Source organism: Venturia canescens, chromosome 4, assembly GCF_019457755.1.
Source record: "Venturia canescens isolate UGA chromosome 4, ASM1945775v1, whole genome shotgun sequence".
NCBI classification, from domain to species: domain Eukaryota; kingdom Metazoa; phylum Arthropoda; class Insecta; order Hymenoptera; family Ichneumonidae; genus Venturia; species Venturia canescens.
This window is the reverse complement of record NC_057424.1, coordinates 3,306,191-3,328,928: the sequence shown is the minus strand read 5'-3', so window position 1 is coordinate 3,328,928 and position 22,738 is coordinate 3,306,191. Positions and strand designations below refer to the sequence as shown.

The following is a 22,738-nucleotide window of genomic DNA, read 5'->3' as shown; positions in this document are numbered from 1 at the left end:
TGAATAAAAAATCATTGGTCAAAACGATTGTATGATCGGGCATTTTGTTGTAGAGAGGCCGGGGACACATGAAAACTAAAGGTACGACACTGCGAATATATAAAACGCATTTTAAGCGAATGATTCTTAGGCCGTGTTCCGATATTGACTGAGAGTTGCTGAGAGTACGTGCTTTGACATAAAAGGTTTACAGTACTCACAGTCAATATCGAAATACGGCCTTATAGATGAAAAAAAAGATAAGGAACAGGTGTGAAGGGAGGAAAAGCTTTATGGGAATCCACATGATCATTCGCCATCATCATCACATGCACGGCTATTGGACAAAAGATAGCGAAGGCGAGGAGGTATAGGGGGGAGGGCAGCAGAGAGAAAATAAATGCGGTGACGGCTGGCGGCAGCGGAACGTTTGGAAACGGGGTGAGATGGCAGCACATTCGAGATGCAACGAAAATTCTTGTTGCTCTTATTCCCAGCTGCTGGAATATCGCCCCTAGTCGTCGCCTCTTGTTATCTGTTGTGTTTTTTCGGGGCTGGGAAAACTGGGCGAAAAACATCATGTCCTTTCGATAAAACATTCCCCTTGTAAATATCGAAGTAAAATAAAAAAGCAGGACTTCGGGTGTCCTCGGAGGATTGTAAAAGACAATTGAGAGAATAGGTAACGGTCGTTAGTTGTTTCGGCTGGGTGATTCTGTGAGGACAAAACCCGTGGTGTAATTTAATATAAGAGTGCGGCCGAAAGGGGAGGCTTGGCGATTTAACAGGATATCGATTTGTCGCCGCGAGTGTGCTGTGCGGGCTCTCTATCCTCTCCGTCCGTGTTTGTCTCTCTCTCTTTCGTCTCTTCGTACTCGTGTTCGCTCACACAAACGTGTGAGGGCAGCCATGGACGTCGATATTTTTGGGGCACAGCCTGAACCGTGTAGGTCGAGCCGTGTCCGGACGTGCTTAAAGGCCTGATAGGGCCCGAAATGTGACCGAGGGCCCTGCGGAGCTTTATAACGGTGGGTTTTTTTTCATTAATTAGGGGAAATTCAGTGTTATATAGTCGTTCGCGATCACAAGCTTGTCCGTATCTCGTGTAACCGCCGTGTACTCTCGCTGTGTCGTTGTTGGAGAGGAGAAAAAATCGGAAGGAAAAAAACAGGCATTACAATAAAAGCGTTAACGAGACGCAGGAAATATATCAATCCTACACATACACATATTATGTATATACATATATACATTTATAGCCCCGCGTGTGTCTGTGTATATATATGAAAAAGTATACATATATATTTATAACAAAATATACATAAAATAATATATGTATTCACATATGTGTGTATATATACACATGTCTGAAGAAAAAATATCAGATATCGAATAAGAGAAAGAAAAAAAAAATCATACGTCACAATGGAAATCGGAAATGTAGCAAATCCAGGAGGTGGGGCAGTCGCCTGTCCCGTTTGTACCCTTTATTTACGCGAGGGTATAAGCCTCCAAAGGCATTTGGACACTCATCCAAAAGAGCAAGTAATCGAAGCTCTTATAAAAGCAAGTACCTTGACGTCGTCCCCTGCACCTACGCCCGTCGCTCAGCCCGGTGTAAGCGCGCCTTCCAACTCTACGTCTCAACAACAATTGAACAACGGTGCACATATACCCGCTCATTCCTCCTTCCCTGTCAGTCCTGTTTTCGAATGTCCGCCTATAAACACCATGATGCCGCCTCAATTTGCGTCATTCAGCTATCAACAGTTTGTCAATAACGGCACCATGATGATACCTCAATACGCCATGGCTCCTCAAGCCAACCAAATGATGCAGATGCTGTACAATCCTTACGGTATGTACCAGCAACAACAAATACCAACCGTTCAGATGATATCTCCCATTGCTACTATTCCGACTACGAGAATAAGGCCGGTCGTCACAGTCGCCAATGAAGTTAATTCTCGGGGTGTTATCGAACAAACCGGTGTTACAACTGACCCCAAACAACAGATAGCCACAGAACTATTAGCGGAGCCGGAGCCCGAACGAATTTTACCTCATATAGAATTGCCAACAACACCCGCACCTGCCGAGGATGATCCTCTATGCGCAACGACGCAGGATTCTGAAGAAACCGATTCAGCGAGATCGAGGGTCGAACACAGAGGACAACAGACTCAAAGTAGTATGACGCAGCAGAGAGCAGCGACGGAACGACAGGATTATCAAGAAACTGACCAAAATCCATTGGGCGATAATTGTCAGACAAGTCCAACGGATGACAACAAATCGGAGAGTACCGTAGTTGAGAGCATTGAAAGAGAAGAAAGCAGGAGTAACGAGAGCCAGATACACTGCAAAGATATAGAATTCGGAGAAACCGAGAGCAGGGAATTTGCTGTTGACGTTTACGAGAATGAAATCGAGAAGCCTACCAGCAATAACGACATCGAGGCTGAAAATGAAGGGAACAAAGTCCAACAGAGAGATTTGTCCGTAGAGGCGAAAGAAGACGACGCGAATGATTCCGGAGTTACAACGACAGAGGAAGAGAATAACGCTCGGGTAGATTTAAAAGGAACAAGCCAGCCTGAAGTGGAACAGTTGGAAAGATTGTTGATAACGATTATGGAATCGAGCTTCGAAGCGAGTAGCGAGAAAAACAACGACGAGACAACGACGGAGAAAAATACGAGGGACGAGGATACAACGAGGAACGAGAACGACGTTACGGAATTTTCCAATTGGAATTTATCGCAAGACAAGAGGGAACAAGAGGAAACGTGCAAAAGATATAACGCCGAATTGCAGAACCAAGTTTTTAGTAAAATATTGAACGCGAGCTCCGAGAGTATCGACGAATTGGAGAACAATTTTAATAGTGCATATCGATACAGATGTAGCTTATCGGCACCCTCGTCGCCCGTTATTACGAAAAAACTCCATAGAACTTATTCCTTAAGATGCGACTATCGCTCGAACGAAAATCTTAATTTATATCCTTCTGGCTTTGAGGCCGGCGCAATGCAAGAACACGAGGAAGACGAGGCTAAACAGATGGAGGATAATTTCGATGAAGAAGACATGGAAATCGAGGAAATAGCAAGCCCTCATACGCCTTTCGTAAAACAAAGCGATTGTGGAGAAAGTGGTGTTTGCGCTGCCGTCGACGTCGCTGCGAGATCTCACACACCCCTGTCAGCGATAAGTGGTATATCCGGATTACGCGTACAAAACGATGATGATATGGTGAAAGAAGATCGGACGGAAAATTTGTTAAGATCTTTCGTTCCTATGGACACGGAAAGTACGAGCGACGAGGATGAGGAGGAGGAAGAAGAGGACGAGGAGGACGAAGACGAGAGCAACGATTCGGTGGACTCTTCACCGACGAAAAATCCGATGGATTGTTCGCTCAACGGACAAGATACGAAACGCAACGTCGAAGATTCTTGTCCGAGAGAACAGAGTACCAGCAGTAGCAGCAGCAGCAGCAGCAGCAGCAGCAGCAGCGTTAGGAAAGCGACGGAATCGAGTCAAATGTATCAGCAATCAGTTATAACGGAGCACGTGAGCTCCTTCACAACGATAAATTCACAACAACCGATAATAATTCACGAAAGTTATTCAATGTCGAGTAACAAATCGTTGCATAATAACGTATTAAATTTGTCGGAATTGGCGGCCGATCCAACAACGAGCACCGAGTTGTCTAAAAATTATCAAGCAGCTAAATCGATGAATCATATGCAATCGACCGAATTGTTGAACATTAACGAAGACGCTCACGCAGGACCTATGAACGTTTTCGAATTCGACGGACTTCAAATATTAGTTCCTAGTACATTCATAAGTGAATCATCGCAAAAAGCAATCAGCGCGACGAGCCAACAATCAATGACGAGTAGCGAGGGTGGTGAGGGTGGTGCCGGTATCGATGAGGAGGTAAAGAGCGTAAATATGCGTGCCGATGAAACTATGCCACCGCGTGGCGAATTGTCGGAACAGGAGAGCAACGGTTGTACGGAGCATTCGGCATGGCAGGTAAGTTTAATTTCGTATCATAGGATCGATCGAGTGATTGTTACTCCCGTAAACGTAATAATAAAAAAAAAGTCGTCTCATTATCATTTGTTTTTCTTTGACTTTGACTTTGACAGCTTTACATGGGCCAGGAATCGTCGCGGATGTCCACGTCTTACGATCTTATGGCTCGGGAGAGCTGGGAAGAGTCCGAGGGTTCGGATAACGAGGTCGGTGTACCGCTGCTCGACAGCAGATCTCTCGCAACGCACTTCACGTCGAGCCTCTTTCTCGATCGAGACCGTAAAACACCGACCAAACGAACTTTCAAGTGTTCACATTGTACGGAAGTGTTCGATTGCCCGAAAGAGCGTCGAGTTCACAGTACAACCGTTCACAAGGAAGCGGGTCCCAGTAGCAGCAACGATCCCACGAGTCAATCGGAATCAAAAGATATAAAACTTTTGGACGGTCGTATGAACGTGTTCGACGACATTTTCGTATCTGGTATTCATGTGCAGCAGCCGTTGTATCATCATCATCAACAACCGTTGTTACATCAGTTGCAGCCGCCACCGCAACCGGAGAATGCGAAAGCGGAGGCTGATCAGAAAGTCGATAGCCTGACGATACCACCAAATTTGGAGATTTCTTGTGCAATGTGTAGCCAACGTTTCAGCAGCGAGAGATCTTTGCAAGTTCACAACAGACGTGTTCACGGTACCGAAGTAGCACGGCGTCTCCAAGAAATCTCAAAGTGTCAGATCTGCAACGAGGAATTCCCTTCGGTAATGTTGTTCAATGCTCATTTGAAGATTCATCCACTGGAGTGCGCTCAGTGCGGCAAATATTTTTATCGCAAGCCAAATTTCAAGCTTCATATGAAACGACATCTCGGTATAAAACCGTTTCCTTGTACCGTTTGCGACAAAGCTTTCTTGACAAAACAAAAATTGGACGAGCACACGAACGGTCACACCGGCAATGCGCCGGTCAAATGTAATTTATGCAACGAGACTTTTCGTAGATATTCAAATTTAACTCAGCACAAGAATCGCCATCATCTTAACATAAAGAGAAAATTGAAGGATTACATATGCCACTGCGGCGAAGTATTTCACACGAAGAAAAAACTCGCTTGGCACAAAGAGACACACGACGAAAAACCGAAAGCTTGTACCTACTGCAACGAGAGATTTATACACATGGCTAGTCTGACGCGACACATGAGACGCGCGCACAATCGTCGTTTCGTACCGGATGCCCAACGTGAAAGCGAAAACGTTGAGTGTCCGATATGCAAGTGTATCTATTTAAGATCCTCGTTGTCGGTTCACATGAGGGTTCACAATGGTGAAAGACCCTACGAGTGTCAGGTTTGTTCCAAAGCGTTCAGTACCAAATGGAATTTACAATTGCACAAATGGACACACGCCGCACGCAGTACCAAACCCTTCAAATGCAATCAGTGCAGCGCTGCGTTTTATCGACACAGTGATTACACCGCTCATATGAACTCGCATCGTAACGTAAGGCCGTACACGTGCAATTATTGCGGTGCACAATTCATAAGAAAGTACAATTGTCTGAGACACGTTAAGGAACATGAGGAGAACAAGGCATACACGTGTGACGTTTGCAACAAAACTTTTCATCGTTCGTACTATTTGAAGGATCATTTGCGAGTGCATTCGGGTGCAAGACCCTATACGTGTCATATTTGCGGTAAATCGAGTAGCACCAAGTCCAATCATAACAAACACGTTAGAATTCACCATGCCCGAGAGCCTGTAAATACTGAAAATTAGTTTGTCTTTATCGTCGATCAACTTTCTATTTCATCCTTCTCATTTATTCGGGATAATGCAAGAGAGAAACGATCACCGATACGACTGCGGACTTACTGACTCCCGGCTCTTCAATATCTTCGCCTCCGTTGAAATATTGAAATGGAAACACCCACACTTACACACACATGCACACACACCTGGACGACCATGGAACAATTTCACTTTTCTCCGTTTTTTCCGTTTTATACACACGACTCATTTCAATTTGAGAGATTTTTGTATCGTGTTTCATATCAATTTGCGTTATAACACGTGTCCCCTTCAAACGTTATATTCTATTGTTTTGCTTGTTATTATCTTCCCTTTCACATACGTACATCTTGCGTATATTATTGAAGTTCGGATAGTTGGAAAACAACGCTCAAAGTTTCTATTCATTTTCAATACGTTTCCGACAATAGAAATGCATTTTTTTCGCCCATCTTATCTTTGGGCTATGAAAATGTTGGATTGTAAAGGTTAGAAAAAATGAATAGTTTTCGTTTCATTCCAACTGTACTAACTTCAATGTCGTTCAGTGCCGATTGTATCGTTTTCTGTTATGTTCCCAACCAAGTTTTGCTTAATATTACTTCCGCGTCTCAAACTAAAAGATTTGAGTGTGCATCGTTAAATTGCATAAATACGTAAATACTGTTTGTACGAGCTCAGACTTACGTTCATTTCTTTAAGGTCTAGGGACCACGATTTTGAAAATCCGGTGACTCGACGAACTTCGGAACGTTTCATTGTGAGAAAAAACAAAGAACAAGAAGACACCTGAGATTGTTTATGAAAAGTTCATTCTCCGTGTCTGAAAAAACTCAAAAAGAGTAGATCGCATTTCATTCTGACTGCGCAATACTACTGGAAGTGGAGAAAAAAAAACGCGTTTGCCAACTAACAGTAATGGAACTATTGCATAGAGGAACAAAAAACTAAATAATTAACCAATTAATATTACACAAAATATAAAAGTCTTTTACGTGTCAATCGTTATAAGTGGATTTTTTTACAATGACTGTTTTACATGAAAAAAGAAAGAAAAAGAGAGAGAGAGAAAAAAACAAAACAAGTGTGCGTATCGAAAGTTTGCCGATCAGTGTCCAGTAAAAAAACTAAACATAAACGAGAGAAAAACATCAACAACGGCCCACGTTTCACAAAAGCGTCATAATTACTCCGTAAGAGTGACGAAGAACGGGAAAGCAGAGGAAGGAAAGGGGATAGGAAAAGGGCTTATCGATTACTATTATTACTATTCGACTATTCGTAAGATCGTCGCGAATCTTAGTTGTTATTCTTCTATATTTATATATTTTGCAATGTATAAGGTGATTTTTTATTGGTAATTCCAATATTAAGACTGATCGATGTTGGTTCTTCATACTGCTCTCGTATATACAGAAAAAAAATATAACAGGAGGTGAACAAAATGAACAAACGAGGATGAGCATGAATAAATGATAAAGCTCATGAATAACTGAGCCGCGGGCGAATGATCCTCGAAAAGTTTTTGTTCTCGTTATAATATTAAATTACTAACGTTACCTAATATGTTAATTTCATGTTTAATTTAACTTTTTTTTTGTTTTGTTTTTGCGAATCTGACGATATTTCATTTTGTCGATAAAACAATTACGAAAGAAAAAATATTATTTAGACGTATTGTTTTAGATAGTTAATTAGAAATTCAATTCTTGAAACTGGTTAATAAAATTATAAAGAAGGGAGAGAAGCATTGCAAGGGGATGGTGGTAAACGTCGAGATAAACCAGTCTACCCTGTACGTTGAGAGCAGTATGAGGGGAAGTAACATTAAACTGCCTGAATCTAAAGAGACGGGCGTCCTGTACCAATGGGGTTGCGATGGTAAACCGAATTCAATATTATTTCCAATTACGTCGACATGATGAAAATTCTACGGGATTATACAAAAATCATGCGTAATAACAATTGTATGCAGTGACTACTTGTGATGGGAAGACTCTCAAACGGAAGGAAAAACTAATGTTTATTCAGATGAAGGAGATAGAGACAAAAGAAAAATCTAGTAATAGACTCGAGGATAAATTTGCCTACTTTTGCGTCTATAGCCTAGATTGTTTTAGGCAAAAGTCTATCCCATGTTTAAAAGAAATGATTCAATAACAGACGAGCAAAAAAGTAAAAGAAGGAGAAAAAAAACCTACATCGATGTCCGGACGTGCAATTTGTTTAGTTAATCAGCATGTGCATTCGTAGCGAATCAAAGTTGTAAATAGTGTAAATATGTACATCAACTCTATTTTATAATAGGGCCAGCGAATTCACTTGGCAATTGAATACTGTATGAAGAATTAATTCATACTATGTGAAAGATAAAGATAGAATAATTACTATTAAAACAAACAAACAAACAAACAAAAAAACGACAAAAAAATGAAAAAATAGCTTGTGTAAACCTTAATAAACGTTATGTATTGAGGTACTTTTTAAAATATGGTTTTTCTTTCCAATTTTTATGTTTCATTGATATACGATCGTTCTAGCTTTCCGTACCTAGACCTTTCTTTTTTGTATTATGTATTTTCAAACTTCGCAGTTGATCCTTTATAATTATCATTGATAAGAGCGGACCACTAAGTTCGTACGCTTGCAACTAATTTATAGTATTTCACCTCGTTCAGAGTATTTTTTTAAATATATTATTACAACAATCCGTTCGAGTGAAATATTCGTTTTAGGCGATGCATTTCAGATCGGTCCTAATGAATTCTACTCGAAATCAATAACTCTTTATTATTCATTTGTAAATATTCCGTGAATCTTACAACATTTACGTACAATTTTCATGAGTATATTCATTTGTTACTCTTCGAAAAAATATCACACCAGTCATATTCGAAAGAATTTTACCAAGTCTTATTTTTCCATTCGAATTTCTTCAATAACAACCATTTTTTCGAATTTTCTACACACGGAAAAAAAACTCACACTTTGTCCGGTAGGAAAGAAAACTCAAAACTGTTGGCTCGTTTTGATTGAGGTGATCTATCGGTTGCGGCGAACAGTGCGAAAGAGATTGCTTAAAAAAAAATACAAGTTACACCTCTTGCTCTCTGATAAACTGGAGCTAGCGAGTAGCGTGTATCGCAACTTATATCGGAATGAAGCGTGAAAACAGGACTTTTTTAACCGTACAATCGCCTTAAGTTCAATGAAAAAATTGTATTTCCCAACAGACTTTGATTAGTAATGATTTTTTCAATTGTGCCAATTCTGTTTAAGAAACATTCCATAGCATAAAAAGATTTTGATGATTTCTACCTTTTACCGATATCTTATTTCAAACATGTCCGTGAATAGTGTGCGCGTGCGCGCGCATGTGTGTGTGTGTGTGTACGTCTGAGCGCATGTATCTGCTGGCCTTGCAAATAATTCAAATACTCGTGCTCAATGGCCTCGCGCAATCATGCCTTTTGCGTTAAAAATGTACAGTTCGATCGTTTTTTTTTCTAATTTTTCGTCCGTCAAGTCGCGATAGCGTCTTAATTGCAAGATAAAAATAAAAATAAAAACTTCATCCCTCACTTTTCAATGGAAAAATATTTTTGTGTTCTTGGAACATTTTCTTTGTACGAATATTTGGATTAGTACGATATACACGAGTGGTGCGGGCGCGCACACACACAAACACATATGTGCACTCGTGTGTTTTTTTTGCTTTTTTTCAGAAAACTCGTTGAGAAAGCCTAGCATCATAGTGCCTAGCATTTCTTCACGATTCACGAAACAAGTTTCTTGCATTTGTTTCAAACTTCTCATGCTCGTTTCTGTTTTATTGTTTAACATATTAAAAAAAAAGGTCACGAGCTATTTATGTCATGTAGAAATAAAATAGAAAATCGTCATTTTTAGAACATTCGAATTTCCTAAAAACATATTTGTGTGTCCCTGCTGGGCAGTCTTTCGAAACGAAAGTTTAAGGTTACAACTTGTTGGATGTTGGTAATAAAGGAACCGCCACGGCTGTGCAGGTGTGAAAATCATATGCGCGGTTTGAAGATTTGTGAGGGTTTTGATGCAACAACTAACACCACGCAATATCTGTATATGATAAAAATGATTTTCTATAGAATTTTATTCGAAACACTTCTATCCTTTGGTTATCACAGCGTAAATGACTGTTTTGTTTGACACTCTTTTTCGATTAATCCGCCGCAGCTTTGGCTGAACTCTTTCTTGGCGGGATTAATCCTCGATTAATCGGAAAGTGATGCGTTGTTTTCGCTGCCGCTTTTTTGTTGGAACGCTTTCGTCGACTTGTTGATGCTGACGCTGCGCGTCAATCTCCGTAACTTGTGGCGAGGTTGCCCGTGGGTTGCCCAGATTGCGTTTCGTTTCGGGTACAGCCGGCACCACCAGCGGCACTCATCATTTGGTTGGCGGTTGGGGTTGTGTTGTGTTGACTAGTGCTGACCGTGCTGACCGTGCTGACGGTGTTGTGTTGACTATCTTACCCCCCAAACGTTTGCGAAGCGAATGAAAACGACACTTGCGCGGCGGCCGGCCTTATTGTCTGTGCCGTCTGTGCTTTGTCAGAAAAAAAAGTTATTGTCTATAATATAGTGAAAAGAATTTCTGAAGCAAATGTTCGAAATATTTTTTGTGAGGAAACTTCAATTGACTCGAGCGTATCGAGTTTTACGTACGAAAAGAAATTGAACGCGCCGGCAATTTATTTTTGAGAAACATCAGTATACTTCAACAGTACATGAAGAACCAACGTGGGAAAAGAGATAAACCATAGGAACCTGAACCATCATGTAATTAAATTTTTTATACCCTATATATAAATGATGTTTCACATAACCTCAAAACGTTTTTCCATATATCTGAAATATTATCCATCAAGCTCTAATGAGGTAAAATGCGATAAATACATTCATCCAAAAGAACCAGTGTTCCATTTTTTTGTTTATACTATTTTTTGTTAGCTTTGTCGATGTTATTATTATGCTAGAAAATTCTTTAGCCTTGGAAATTGGTCAAGATGAATATTTAACTTCGTGATATCAGTTCAGTTCAAATATAAAAAAGTTTTGAATAATCTACAAGAAAATGTGGTTAACCCTTCTTGTACATCTGGGGTCCAATGGCCATCCCGACACTTTCCGTGTATTCTTATGGGAATTAGGTCAGAGGTGTGTACTTGAAGGGTTAATTTCCAGAATTCCCAGACTCTTTAAATAAAAATTACAGCATTAACTAAGTATTTTGAATTCTTTCCTCAGAAATCAACAATGAGTATCAAAAGGAAGCCAGAAACTCAAGTACCGGCGGAGGAGAGCGATTTGCTGTCGATAAGGCCATTGGGAGCGGGTCAAGAAGTTGGGAGATCTTGTATAATGTTAGAGTTTAAAGGAAAAAAGATAATGTTGGATTGTGGTATACATCCAGGTTTGTCAGGGATGGATGCTTTGCCATTTGTAGATTTGGTTGAAGCTGACGAAATCGATTTGCTTCTCATATCGCATTTTCATTTGGATCATTGCGGCGCACTACCTTGGTTCTTGCAGAAAACAAGTTTCAAAGGTCGGTGTTTCATGACGCACGCGACTAAAGCTATTTACAGATGGCTTCTTTCTGATTACATAAAAGTAAGTAACATAGCAACGGAACAAATGCTCTATACGGAGTCTGATCTTGAAAGCAGCATGGATAAAATAGAAACAATAAATTTTCATGAAGAAAAGGATGTGTTTGGGATCAAGTTTTGGGCTTACAATGCTGGCCATGTATTGGGCGCTGCCATGTTTATGATCGAAATAGCAGGAGTCAAGATTTTGTACACAGGAGATTTCAGTAGGCAAGAAGACAGGCATTTAATGGCAGCAGAAATACCGAATGTACATCCTGATGTGTTGATAACTGAATCGACGTACGGGACTCATATCCATGAAAAGAGAGAGGACAGAGAGGGTAGATTTACAAATCTCGTTCACGAGATTGTAAATCGCGGTGGTAGATGTTTAATTCCTGTATTTGCATTGGGCAGAGCTCAGGAACTGCTACTAATATTGGACGAGTACTGGGGCCAACATCCCGAACTGCATGAAATACCAATTTACTACGCTTCCTCATTGGCTAAGAAATGTATGGCCGTATATCAGACCTACGTGAATGCGATGAACGATAAAATACGTAGACAAATAGCGATAAACAATCCTTTCGTCTTCAAGCATATATCGAATCTCAAAGGCATCGATCATTTCGAAGATATCGGACCGTGCGTTGTGATGGCCACGCCAGGTATGTTGCAGAGTGGATTGTCTCGTGAATTGTTCGAATCGTGGTGCACAGACTCGAAGAACGGTGTCATAATAGCCGGTTATTGCGTTGAGGGAACACTCGCGAAGACTATACTCTCCGAGCCCGAAGAAATCACAACGATGAGTGGCCAAAAATTACCTTTCAAAATGTCCGTTGATTACATATCATTCTCGGCGCATACAGACTACCAACAAACTTCCGAATTCGTACGAATACTCAAGCCACCCCACGTTGTTCTCGTTCATGGCGAGCAGAATGAAATGGGTAGATTAAAAGCTGCTCTGCAACGGGAATATGAGGACGATCCGAACACCACGATGGAAATACACAATCCTCGTAACACCGTCGCCGTCGAGTTGTATTTCAGAGGCGAAAAAACTGCCAAAGTAATGGGTACTCTTGCCATGGAAGAACCAAAACCAGGACAAAAATTGTCCGGTGTTTTGGTTAAAAGGAATTTCAACTATCACATGCTCGCACCATCTGATTTGTCCAAATATACAGATATGAGCATGAGTCAAGTCGTTCAAAGACAAAGCATTTATTTCTCTGCTTCTTTACCCGTTCTTAAACATTTATTGACACAAATCGCTGGAAATTTGGATACAATAGATGATAAAAAGATACGTGTTTTCAAAAACGTCGATGTTACGATTGAGGGCAAAATCGTTACTATGGAATGGATCGCGACACCGGTCAACGATATGTACGCAGATTCAGTGCTGACCGCTTTACTCCAAGCAGAAATGATGGAACAACCACCAAAAACTCTACCGGCACCCACTAAAATGGATAGAATGCATTTTAAAGAGTGTCTTATTGAAATGCTACAAGAAATGTTTGGCGAAGATTCCGTTCCAAAAATATTCAGGGGTGAAAAACTTTACGTCACCGTCGACGGTAAAAAGGCACATATCGATCTTCTTAATCTCGAAGTAACTAGCACCGAAGACGAAATTTTTCAACAAATTGTGCAAACAGCTGTTACTAAATTACATCAAACATTAGCACCAACTTGCGACGCTATATAAAATTCCTTCAGTGCTGTAAATTTTACACTTTTTCAATAATTTATCTTTCACTATTTCTATTTCTCATCTTGTTGAGCAGAGAAATAATTTGGCAAGTCAGTAAGGTTTTCCATTATGTATTTCATAAGTATAAACAATGAGAAAAAATTTCCAATAAATATCAATAACAATAAAAACAAATATTTTCTTAATGTTCCTATTTCGTGTGTATAAATATATGTTATGTATATAAAAAATATAACGATTTTTTTCATCACGATTCTTCTTCTCTACCACTATGATATTTACAATTGAAAAAAAAAAAAATCTCCCTCTATATGAAACAATTATTCAAACTTCATTTCCGCGAGATCACCCCAAGTTTGCCCCACTTTTAACTTAACGGGTAAAGGTACTCTCAAACTACACGATTTCTCCATAGACTCCTGGACGATTTTTCCTACTTGTTGCAAATCCATCGCGTTCACCTAAAATGTATTTTTTAATTATTTTTTATTCGAATAGGCCAATAAAAAACCGCGATAGCCTTATTACTAAATGAAGTTGTCGTTGATGATTTGAAAGCTAATTTCAAAATTAGCTTTCAATTGAAAGTAATTTCAAAATTCTATACCAAACAGCAATTATTGTATATTAAACTTTCTCGTAATATCCGTGAAGCGAATTCCAAAATTTTTCTTCAAAATCATATTTATTATTTGAGTTGTAAAAATAAGCATCGAGCATATTCGAATTCTTACTTCATACAGTAGTTCGTCATGGATTTGCAAAACCAAATGACCACCTCTGGCAACTTTGTCAGGACTAGTGTTTCGCAACTTTCGTCTCATTGGGATGTCTGTGAGCACGAGAGGTGTAGTATCTGGAAATTCACGACGCATCCTTTCATCGATTCGTACCATAGCTCGTTTCGTTATATCCGCCGCTGAACCTTGAACTTTCGTGTTGACTGCTTGTCGTTCAGCTTGAGCTGCAACATTGAAAATTTGTCAACTTGTGCTATATCTATAATCGTATGGACGCTTTGAGTTTGTTCTTTCCTTTTTCATTCGAGCATAGTAAAAAATTTGAATTTTTTCGAAATAACTCATTCGGCAATACTTAAAAATCTAATGATACAATTTGAAAAATGGAAAACCTACAATCCCAGGAAATAAAAAAATGTAATTATTCGTTAATTTGAATTTCCCCACTTTTCTTACTTATATCAAATTTTATGAAAAAATCTATGTTTCTTTATGAAAAAAAATGATGAAGAAATTGATGCTCCCTACATCTGTCACTGGATTTTTCACTGTTGAGCGCCGGAAGAAATCTGCGACGTGACATAAAAGTTGTTACATAACCGTCGGCGCGAGTTTGTTCAATAACTTGACTTAGCCATTGACGGATTCCTGGATAAGCCCCCATAAATGATTCCAAAAATTCCTTAGCCTCTCGTTCGGTAACAGCAAGAGTTTCCGCAAGAGTCTTCGTCCCCATGCCGTATATCATACCGTAGCATAATTGTTTTGTTTTCTGGCGCATGTTATCGTCGATCTGGACCGTTAAAAATGTTTTTTACGAATCAATAAATACAAAAATTGAATTATAAAAACAATTTTTTTTCATTTTCCCCTAATGGTCAGTTAAAAAAATGGAAAACCACGTTAAATCGAAAGATAAAATGAACGCACCTTATCCTCCGCAACGTTGTACCATCGAGCTGCGATATTTTTGAAAACATCACCTTTTTTACGTAAAATTCGACAGAGATTTGGCTCTTCTGAGAAATGTGCCAAGATTCTCAACTCCAATTGACAATAATCAGCTGATAATATTAGATTTCCATTCATAGGAACAAATGCCATTCGAACACTAATTATATAGCTGTCGTCGTGAGAATTGAAGTCTCTCGGGACGTTCTGTAAATTAGGCTCGTGCATTGAAATTCGTCCCGTTGCGGTATTTGTAATGCAATTTCCGTGGATTCTTGAGTTGCATTCGGCCAAGCTCAGCAAAGGAAAAACAACCTATTGAAATTTTATAAACGTCAAGTCGTCATTTCATCGAGGGCGTTTAACGACGGGAGTGCGACGTTGCCTATTTAAAAGGAAAAAGGATTTGTTTTGACAATTTTTTACCTGAACTTGCGTTACTCTTAGTTTTCGCCAAGACGAGACTAGTCGAGCTATGGGATTTTCACAGTGCTGCAAAACGGCTTTACTGGTACTCACTTTTTTTTTAGCCTTGTTCAATTCTAGAATCTGAAATTTATTTTAAGACAACTCTAAATCCAAATTCAACGGAAAACAATTTAATTTAGTTACTGCGCAAATCACCTGAGCTACGCTTTTTGATGATGAAAAATTGAATTTCTTCCCAGCTAGAGAATATGCTATACTCTCTAATTGAATCATTTCTTCCTGAATTACTTGCGATAACTCTTGGAGGGATGTGAGATTTACGCCTAAACCACTGAGCTCCATACGAGCAAGCAGAGGCAGAATTTCCATTTCAACATCTGTAAGTATTATTCAAATTCGGCGTTCGATGAAATGACAAAACAATTGCATTCTTTTTTTTTGCAAGGTCTGAAATTTGAATTGATACATTGAAACAATGACATAAAAAATACTATACCTCGAAAAGTTTCCAACAATTTTGAGCTACATGCTTCCAATTTTGTTATAAGATTATTTGTAAGATGCCAAGTTAGAGCAGCTTCTGTAGTGGCTCGAATTTCGCTCGATACGAGACTTTTTACATTCAATCCAGAAGCAGTTTCAGTACGTTGTAATAAAAATCGGCCTTCAGATAAATGTTCTGCAATCTGTCAATTAAATAGTGATTTAACTTTTGATTTTAAAATTCTATATAGAATTTTCCTATGGAGAAATGATTAAAATGGTTACCAGGCTGTTGAAACATCGATCCGAATTGTCTGGATTCAATAACCAGTCCGCGGTTATTGGATCGAGAAACTTGCACGACGATGTTATTCTGCAACAATTGTACAAGATCTTGTACGTTTCCTTGAATGAAAAACAGCGGACTGTCAAGCTCGATGTAGTTAGTATACGCGTCAAAAGATCCAGCCTTTCTTTAACGGGCACCTTAGATTCTACAAAATAAAGGAGACATTAAATTCTAAAATGATTATCAATACTTAACTTGCTGAAATATTGTTCGAATAATCGGTGAATTATTTACATCGTGGAAAAAGTATTCGAGCCGCTTGGTGCCAATGTTTCTAATCGGAAAACCCATGCAGTTAATAAAACTTCTTACCACGAGTGTTATCGAAAGAAATATACTGCACGACGACTCCATCCCACGAAATCGCGACGCCACAGATTTTCTTATTTCCATAAACACAATTATCAATTTTCTTTGTTTTCTTTCTGCCATCGATCGACGTAATGCCAATGATTTTCGTGCCAATACTGTTAGAATTGTTGGAATAAATATCGCACGCAAGAGCCAATGCAATGTCGCGTTTACTCAATAATTCTTTTTGAAATTGATTGAATAATGTCAAATCGCTAGTGACGTTTACAACTTGAAGTTCTTTTGGGCAAATTGATGCAGGTTTTTTAAATCTCGTTTTATCGATATTTTTCTTCCCCGGGCTGAGCAGTCTTTTTCGCAGTTTCGAAGCTTTTTTCTCCGCAGGCAAAATATTTATATTTTTCTTCAAAATACTTTGTTGGTTTACTGGACTATTCTCGTCGAAACTCGAAACGGTACTTCCAATACTGCAACGTTCACAATGTAATTTTTTTACCATTAAATTATCTTCTAGTTGTTCCGATTTCTGGTTTTGTTTCTGTCGGGTACGTGATCTTCGTAATGACTCCAACTTCATTCTGGTATGATTTTTAGTAACGTTTATCGATGAACGGGTGTTCTGCGATGGTCTTACAACGTCGTCGGAATCAGATTTATAAGAATCTGTCGACAATCTTTGTACTTCGGTTAATTTAATGCTTCTAGCTATTGGTGATACTTCAATATTAGAATCACTGGATTTTCGCTTTTTAGCTGTTCTCTGCAATTCCGTAACACGATTCCTAGGAAACAATCGATCTTCGTGATCGCGTCTCTGCGAAGTTTCTGGCTTTTCCTTAATTTTACTATTCGGTGGAGTAGAAAAATTCCTAGAAATAATTCTTGTGCCGTTAAAAATATTTTCAGGATCTACAATATCGTTGGTATTGTTCCACGAATCATCACCCCAGACCAATGACTTGCTGCTCTTATCCAATAGATCTGATGTACTTAACAATGGTCGTGGATTAGAATTAATTGATGAAGATTTCCTCTGACTGCCCGCACTCCTTTTACGGTTGGTTTTCATTGAATTTGATCTTTGGTTTTCCAATGTGTTTCTTTCTGACCCAATGTTCAAATTTGTCTCGCCGAATGCTGAAATGTTCAAAGAGTCTATTACATTTTGCTCAAGCATATTACACTCTTGAGTGTCGAGATTCAAACTGTCATCAAACAAGCTTGGACTCCGAGAATCTGGATCTTTCGACAATGATTCTCGATAAAAAACTATTGGACTCGTAATTGAAACTTTGACGCTTGGACCCATTGCATTTTCTTCCGGATCGATCGTTTTCCCTTGCGTGCCGGTGAACTTGAATATTTTATTGAAAACAGAGTCACCAGTTTTTGGGGTAGAGATTTCTTCCAGATTTATAAACTTTGTGGATCTTTCCAAATCGTAAATGTCTTCAGACATGGTTTTATACTTCGGTGGAACCGTGTTTACTTTCGAATTGATAATGTTTGGTGTTTTCACTGACTGAGGCACATTTTCCTTGTAAATTTCCTGTCTAGTTTGTGATCCAATTATCATTACGTCTTGATCAACTGAATTTGGGGTCCCAGGATATTCAAACGTATCTTCCATCAATATTTCTTTTTCAACATTATTTGAACTGAGTATCTCCTTATTATTATCACCAAAATCGGAAATTTCTTTGGATAAGGTTCTCAGAGCCATAGGCGAAACAATATCAGCTTTCGAATTTATTGAATTTCGATTATTTTCCAGCTTCGAAACATATTCATTATGTATTTTTTCACCAGTTTTCGTTCCAATTATTATTACGTCTGGATCGACAGAATTTGGGGTATTAGTAAATTCAAAAGTATCTTCCATAAATGTTTCCTTATTGATCTTCGAAGAATTAACATCTTCAGACATAGTTCTTTGAGTCTTGTGCCCAACAACATTTTCTTTGGAAATCCTTTTGGACGTTATTTTTCGAGAATCTGATGTAACAATAACTTTGTCAGAATTATGAACACTCAAAGTTTTCGATAGTCCACAAAGATTTTTTTCACAAATATCTCCACCAGTTTTCGATCCGGTGCTCTTTACTTCCGAATTAACGGAACTTATAATATCAGTAAATTCAAAAGTACCTTCTATATCAATTTTCTCGTCAACTTTCGAATGCATGATAACGTCTTTTGATTCAACACATTTTCGTGCAACTGAGGTTTCAAAAGATTCTTGGGAAATGCCGTTTCGACAATTCGATGCATTAACCGCTACTTTCTCTGGAACGCTCAACTCTTCGGCATTCTCCACATTTTTTTCTAAAGTTTTATCGTTAGTCTGCGATTGTACGTGCTCGATCGAACTACTCGTGCGAAAACAGGTTTCTGTCCAATTTCCAGATAAACGTGTTCCTCCTTCCGATTTCGATTCCATACTTTCCAAAGTGGTTTCTTGAATTTGCGCGTCTGTTTTTCCAATTCCAGCGTGATTTTTAACAATTTGTGGTTCTTGAAGTTCTTTGATTTTGTCTCGATCAACACGATCATCAGTGACAGCGACAGATTCTCCGATTGTCGATTCATCTATCGATTCCGTCGAAAATTTTCTTGTGCTCAAATCGGAAGATTGAGTTACTTTAGTGAGATGTTCTCGCTGTCTCCACTGTAAATCATCAAGTCCCAATTCATTTTGGAGGAATGTTCTTGCTTCCGTGACTAATATAATTGCAGCTTCGTGGATTGTTAGGCCGTCTCTCCCGGTAACGAAAACACTTCGTATTTTGTTTCTCTTAGCAGCATCGAACTTGTCCTCGCCATTGTATTCTTTTCCACTTTCAAATGGCAAAGCTTTGTGCAAACCTCGTTCAACATCGAGTACATTAGCAACCGCCAATTCGGAAACAGAAGTGATGCCTTCCTTGTAAAGGCTTCTCGCTCGAAGACCGTTGAGCGTTGGTAATCGAAGAAGGTCGAGCAATTCACGACAAACTCCGAACTGCAATCTCGCCTGAAACTGACCGATCAACAATTCCATACAATCCCAACCAAGTTTTTTACAAAATTGTGTAACCATACCGGCGAAAGTAGCTGCAGATTGTTGAAGACTCTGAATGACACCTCGACAAACTCCATATTTCCGACACACATCGATCAACGAAATTTCTCGAACAAGATCGTGGAGAGCCATAGCGGTGTAAAAACGTTTGTGAACGTCAAGAACTTTTCCATTTTTCATGGAGCCACGAATTGCCGATATGATGATGTTCTCTTCAATGCCAACCAACTGGCCAACTCGTCTTTCACTCTCGGTTAAATTCTTCCAAATATTCATGAATGCGAACCAGTCGATTTGACCGATTTGATTGCTCGAATTTATAGGAGTTACGAGATAAACAACGTGTAATTCGGTATCAAGGACAAAGCATTTTCGAGCTTTTTGTAATTCTTCAAAAATAAACAATCCGTCAGTCGGTGGGATTGATGCGGCTAAACACGCTTTTCCCAACTGCGTTGCGATCCATCTTTGATCACCGTTTTCGTTAGTTTGAAGCAAAAAAAGTTCGTTGTCGACTAAAAATTTGATTGCTTTCATAATTGATGTCTCCATTAAATCTTCACTTGTGACACTGACGAGAGTGCATTTTGCATAAAGCTCAATATCTTTCACGGTGTATGCTACTTCGCTTGCTACAGCTTCTAATAAAGCTCGAATCATAGGCTCAGAGCCTTCGAGACAAGACTCAATGGGTGGTAAACCTGACGAAAGCAAACTCGTTGCTGCACGAATTTCGTTATTTTTACATATGAGAATGGATTCGCCGGCTGTATCTTTTCCCATCCGGCCTGCTCTTCCAATCATTTGTTTGTAACTCAACGTGTCCAAAGGCTTGCCATGAAACATCAACGATCTAATGATGACTCGTCGTGCTGGTAAATTGACGCCACAGCTCAAGGTCGAAGTTGCTGTTAGAACTCTTATCGCCCCTGAACGAAAAGCTCCTTCGATAACCTCCCGCTCATCCATTGTGAGACCAGCATGATGAAAAGCTGTTCCGAAGGAAACTGTGCTTTTCAAAACGTTGTCCAAACCCGCCGGACATCGTTTCAACTGTTCTAAAGTTTCCATAATTGTTTCTCTAGTCAATTGTTCTCTCAAAATCGAGCCGATCGATTTATTTTCATGTCCGAGATTACAGAATTTTGTAGCTATTTGCCGTGCTAATGTTTCGCACCAATTCTTCGTTGGGCAAAAAATCAATACGCTGTTATTGTCCGACAACGTTTCAATGCACAATTGAAGAACGTTGTCCGGGTCGTCGACGAGCGAAGGATTCTTCTGTAAATTACGTATAGATCGCATTTCACGGTCGTAAATTATATCGCCGATTTTGCAAAGTTCGTTCAGAGGCACTGGACGAAACTCCGTTCTGTAAAGCTCTGCATCTAGCCATTTCGCCAAAAGTACGAGATTCGGTAAAGTTGCTGACATTCCTATTAACTGCACGTGAACTTTCTCATCTCGAAGATTCATATATTTTAATTTCGTGAGCAAAAGTTCGAGCAAATAGCCACGATGCGGATCTCCCAGAAGATGCAATTCGTCGATAACGACCGCGCCGAGATCGGAAAGATTGCCTTCTTCCATTAATTGATTCAGGAGTGAATTTGCTTTCTCTATTGTTGCAATCGCCATATCTGTAGCTGCAAATCCGCCGGTTGGTGCACATCCGCCCATAAATCCTTCCACTCGAAAACCACTTTCGGTGAGCAAATTTTGAAAATAATACATTTTTTCACGTACTACTGAAATAAATGGCAATATAAAAATAACTTTTTTCTTTCGCTCCAGGATTGTTTTTATTACAAGAATTTCTGCAACCAATGTCTTTCCAGCTGATGTTGGTGCTGAGTAAACGAGATTACGATTTCTCTCGATCAATTTTGCATTCGAAAGACATTCGACCTGCCACGGAAACATACTAGTAATACCGTGAGATTCGTATTTTCGTAATATTGTTAAAGGCAGACCCCACGAAGCTAACTCGCAACGATCGAGCGAAAGCATACAAGAGGATGTTTCTATAGCACTGGTGAGCGATTGGTTAGAAGATTTTTTCCTCTTGTAATCTGGGGATTCCGCATTAAAAACCATTTCCATGCTAGAATTTGAGTCCAACTCTGAGATATTCTTGTCCCCCATATTTTCTAGCCTGATACTTTGTCCATTGGTACAAACTTGTGAAAATTGATGATACTTCTGGTTCCTTTTGAAGTTACTGTCTCAACAGGACATCTGGATACGCTTGATATTCCATCCTTGCTGTGTTTTAAAAAAATTTTCATTGAGCTTTGAGCATTTTTGAGGCTCTGTTCTTGATTTCTAATTTTAAGGTATATTATTTTCTTTCTCTGCATATGCATCTGATGAGAACACAAGGCTATTCATAAAATTCTCGATCCTTGTTTTTAACTGCATTTGATCTCAATGGTTTGGCCATTGTATTTGTAGAATGTTATATTATCAATTTGTTTCGGGTAAGCCCATACTTCTTATTAAAGGCTTTACAGGTTTTAACTCGAAAACACATTTTCTTCTTTATTTTCATTGGAAGTCCAGCTTCTCAGGATAATATAAATTGGTTCCAAACTCCTGCAAGAAATAATAATTGTTTAAAGATACTGAAATTAGTTCAAATCACAAACACATTAGTCGCATTCGAAAATACAATTAATCAATACATTGATTATTCGATACATGTTGAACTACTGCGTTCACGAACAGTAATGGAAATCTAACCTCTTTAGCTCATAATTTTTCTTCGCTAACGTTCCGGTGATTTAATTACAATTTTTAAACAACAAGATCATCAAGAACATCATCAATGTTACTTGTTTTTCGTTGTTCAACTATATTCTCCACGATGATTAATCCTCAGAAATTATCATCAAGATAAGGTGGTGAAGTGTAGCGGAATGTAATAAAAACATACCGGTGTACCTGGTCTACTTTGGTATATATATTCGATACATTTTGCAATTATTAATTCATATTAATTCATGGGCTACCGTTATAATTATAAAACTCTCAACTATACTTGTTGATCAGTTCCACATTCCACCATTCGCCTGCGAAAAACGGTCTTGCAGTCTTGCCTGAACTGGAACTCTACTTCTACTATATAATTGTTACAAGTTACGAGATCATCCGTTTACGAGAAACTGTCTCGACTCTCGTCCGCACGCTGTCTCGTCTCCGACCGACGATTTGACGACTGTGTA

At 39.1% G+C, this 22,738-nt stretch overlaps 3 protein-coding genes across 4 annotated transcripts; 2 read left to right on the top strand and 1 right to left on the bottom strand.

The window, feature by feature from the left end:
• The first annotated feature begins 487 nt into the window (after window positions 1-487).
• LOC122409108 (uncharacterized) lies at window positions 488-8,317 on the top strand. The gene is made up of 2 exons (XM_043416362.1): window positions 488-4,029; window positions 4,146-8,317. The coding sequence occupies exons 1-2, from the start codon at window positions 1,405-1,407 to the stop codon at window positions 5,814-5,816; spliced, it is 4,296 nt and encodes a 1,431-aa protein (XP_043272297.1). The 5' UTR covers window positions 488-1,404; the 3' UTR covers window positions 5,817-8,317.
• Window positions 8,318-10,094: 1,777 nt separating this feature from the next.
• On the top strand, window positions 10,095-13,365 carry Cpsf73 (cleavage and polyadenylation specificity factor 73). The gene is made up of 2 exons (XM_043416367.1): window positions 10,095-10,645; window positions 11,114-13,365. The coding sequence occupies exon 2, from the start codon at window positions 11,123-11,125 to the stop codon at window positions 13,181-13,183; it is 2,061 nt and encodes a 686-aa protein (XP_043272302.1). The 5' UTR covers window positions 10,095-10,645; window positions 11,114-11,122; the 3' UTR covers window positions 13,184-13,365.
• Window positions 13,284-22,691, bottom strand: DNApol-theta (DNA polymerase theta). 2 transcript variants are annotated; one of them, XM_043416360.1, is made up of 10 exons: window positions 22,555-22,691; window positions 16,454-22,109; window positions 16,078-16,286; window positions 15,806-15,995; window positions 15,505-15,686; window positions 15,307-15,429; window positions 14,860-15,195; window positions 14,458-14,722; window positions 13,924-14,153; window positions 13,284-13,650 (listed from the first exon to the last, which is right to left on the bottom strand). In XM_043416360.1, the coding sequence occupies exons 2-10, from the start codon at window positions 21,657-21,659 to the stop codon at window positions 13,510-13,512; spliced, it is 6,882 nt and encodes a 2,293-aa protein (XP_043272295.1). In that variant the 5' UTR covers window positions 21,660-22,109; window positions 22,555-22,691; the 3' UTR covers window positions 13,284-13,509. The 2 variants fall into 2 exon arrangements, with proteins under 2 accessions (XP_043272295.1, XP_043272294.1); XM_043416359.1 differs by having other exon boundaries at window positions 22,257-22,673.
• Window positions 22,692-22,738: the final 47 nt, after the last annotated feature.

Bases quoted from the DNA above. Each gene is read 5' to 3' on its own strand.
- LOC122409108 (XM_043416362.1), top strand. From the start codon at position 1,405: ATGGAAATCGGAAATGTAGCAAATCCAGGAGGTGGGGCAGTCGCCTGT. The intron at 4,030-4,145 runs GTAAGTTTAATT...TGACTTTGACAG, and splicing joins CGGAGCATTCGGCATGGCAG to CTTTACATGGGCCAGGAATC.
- Cpsf73 (XM_043416367.1), top strand. From the start codon at position 11,123: ATGAGTATCAAAAGGAAGCCAGAAACTCAAGTACCGGCGGAGGAGAGC.
- DNApol-theta (XM_043416360.1), bottom strand. From the start codon at position 21,659: ATGGGGGACAAGAATATCTCAGAGTTGGACTCAAATTCTAGCATGGAA. The intron at 15,996-16,077 runs GTAACCATTTTA...TTTAATTGACAG, and splicing joins ATCGATGTTTCAACAGCCTG to ATTGCAGAACATTTATCTGA. The intron at 15,430-15,504 runs GTGATTTGCGCA...AATAAATTTCAG, and splicing joins CATCAAAAAGCGTAGCTCAG to ATTCTAGAATTGAACAAGGC.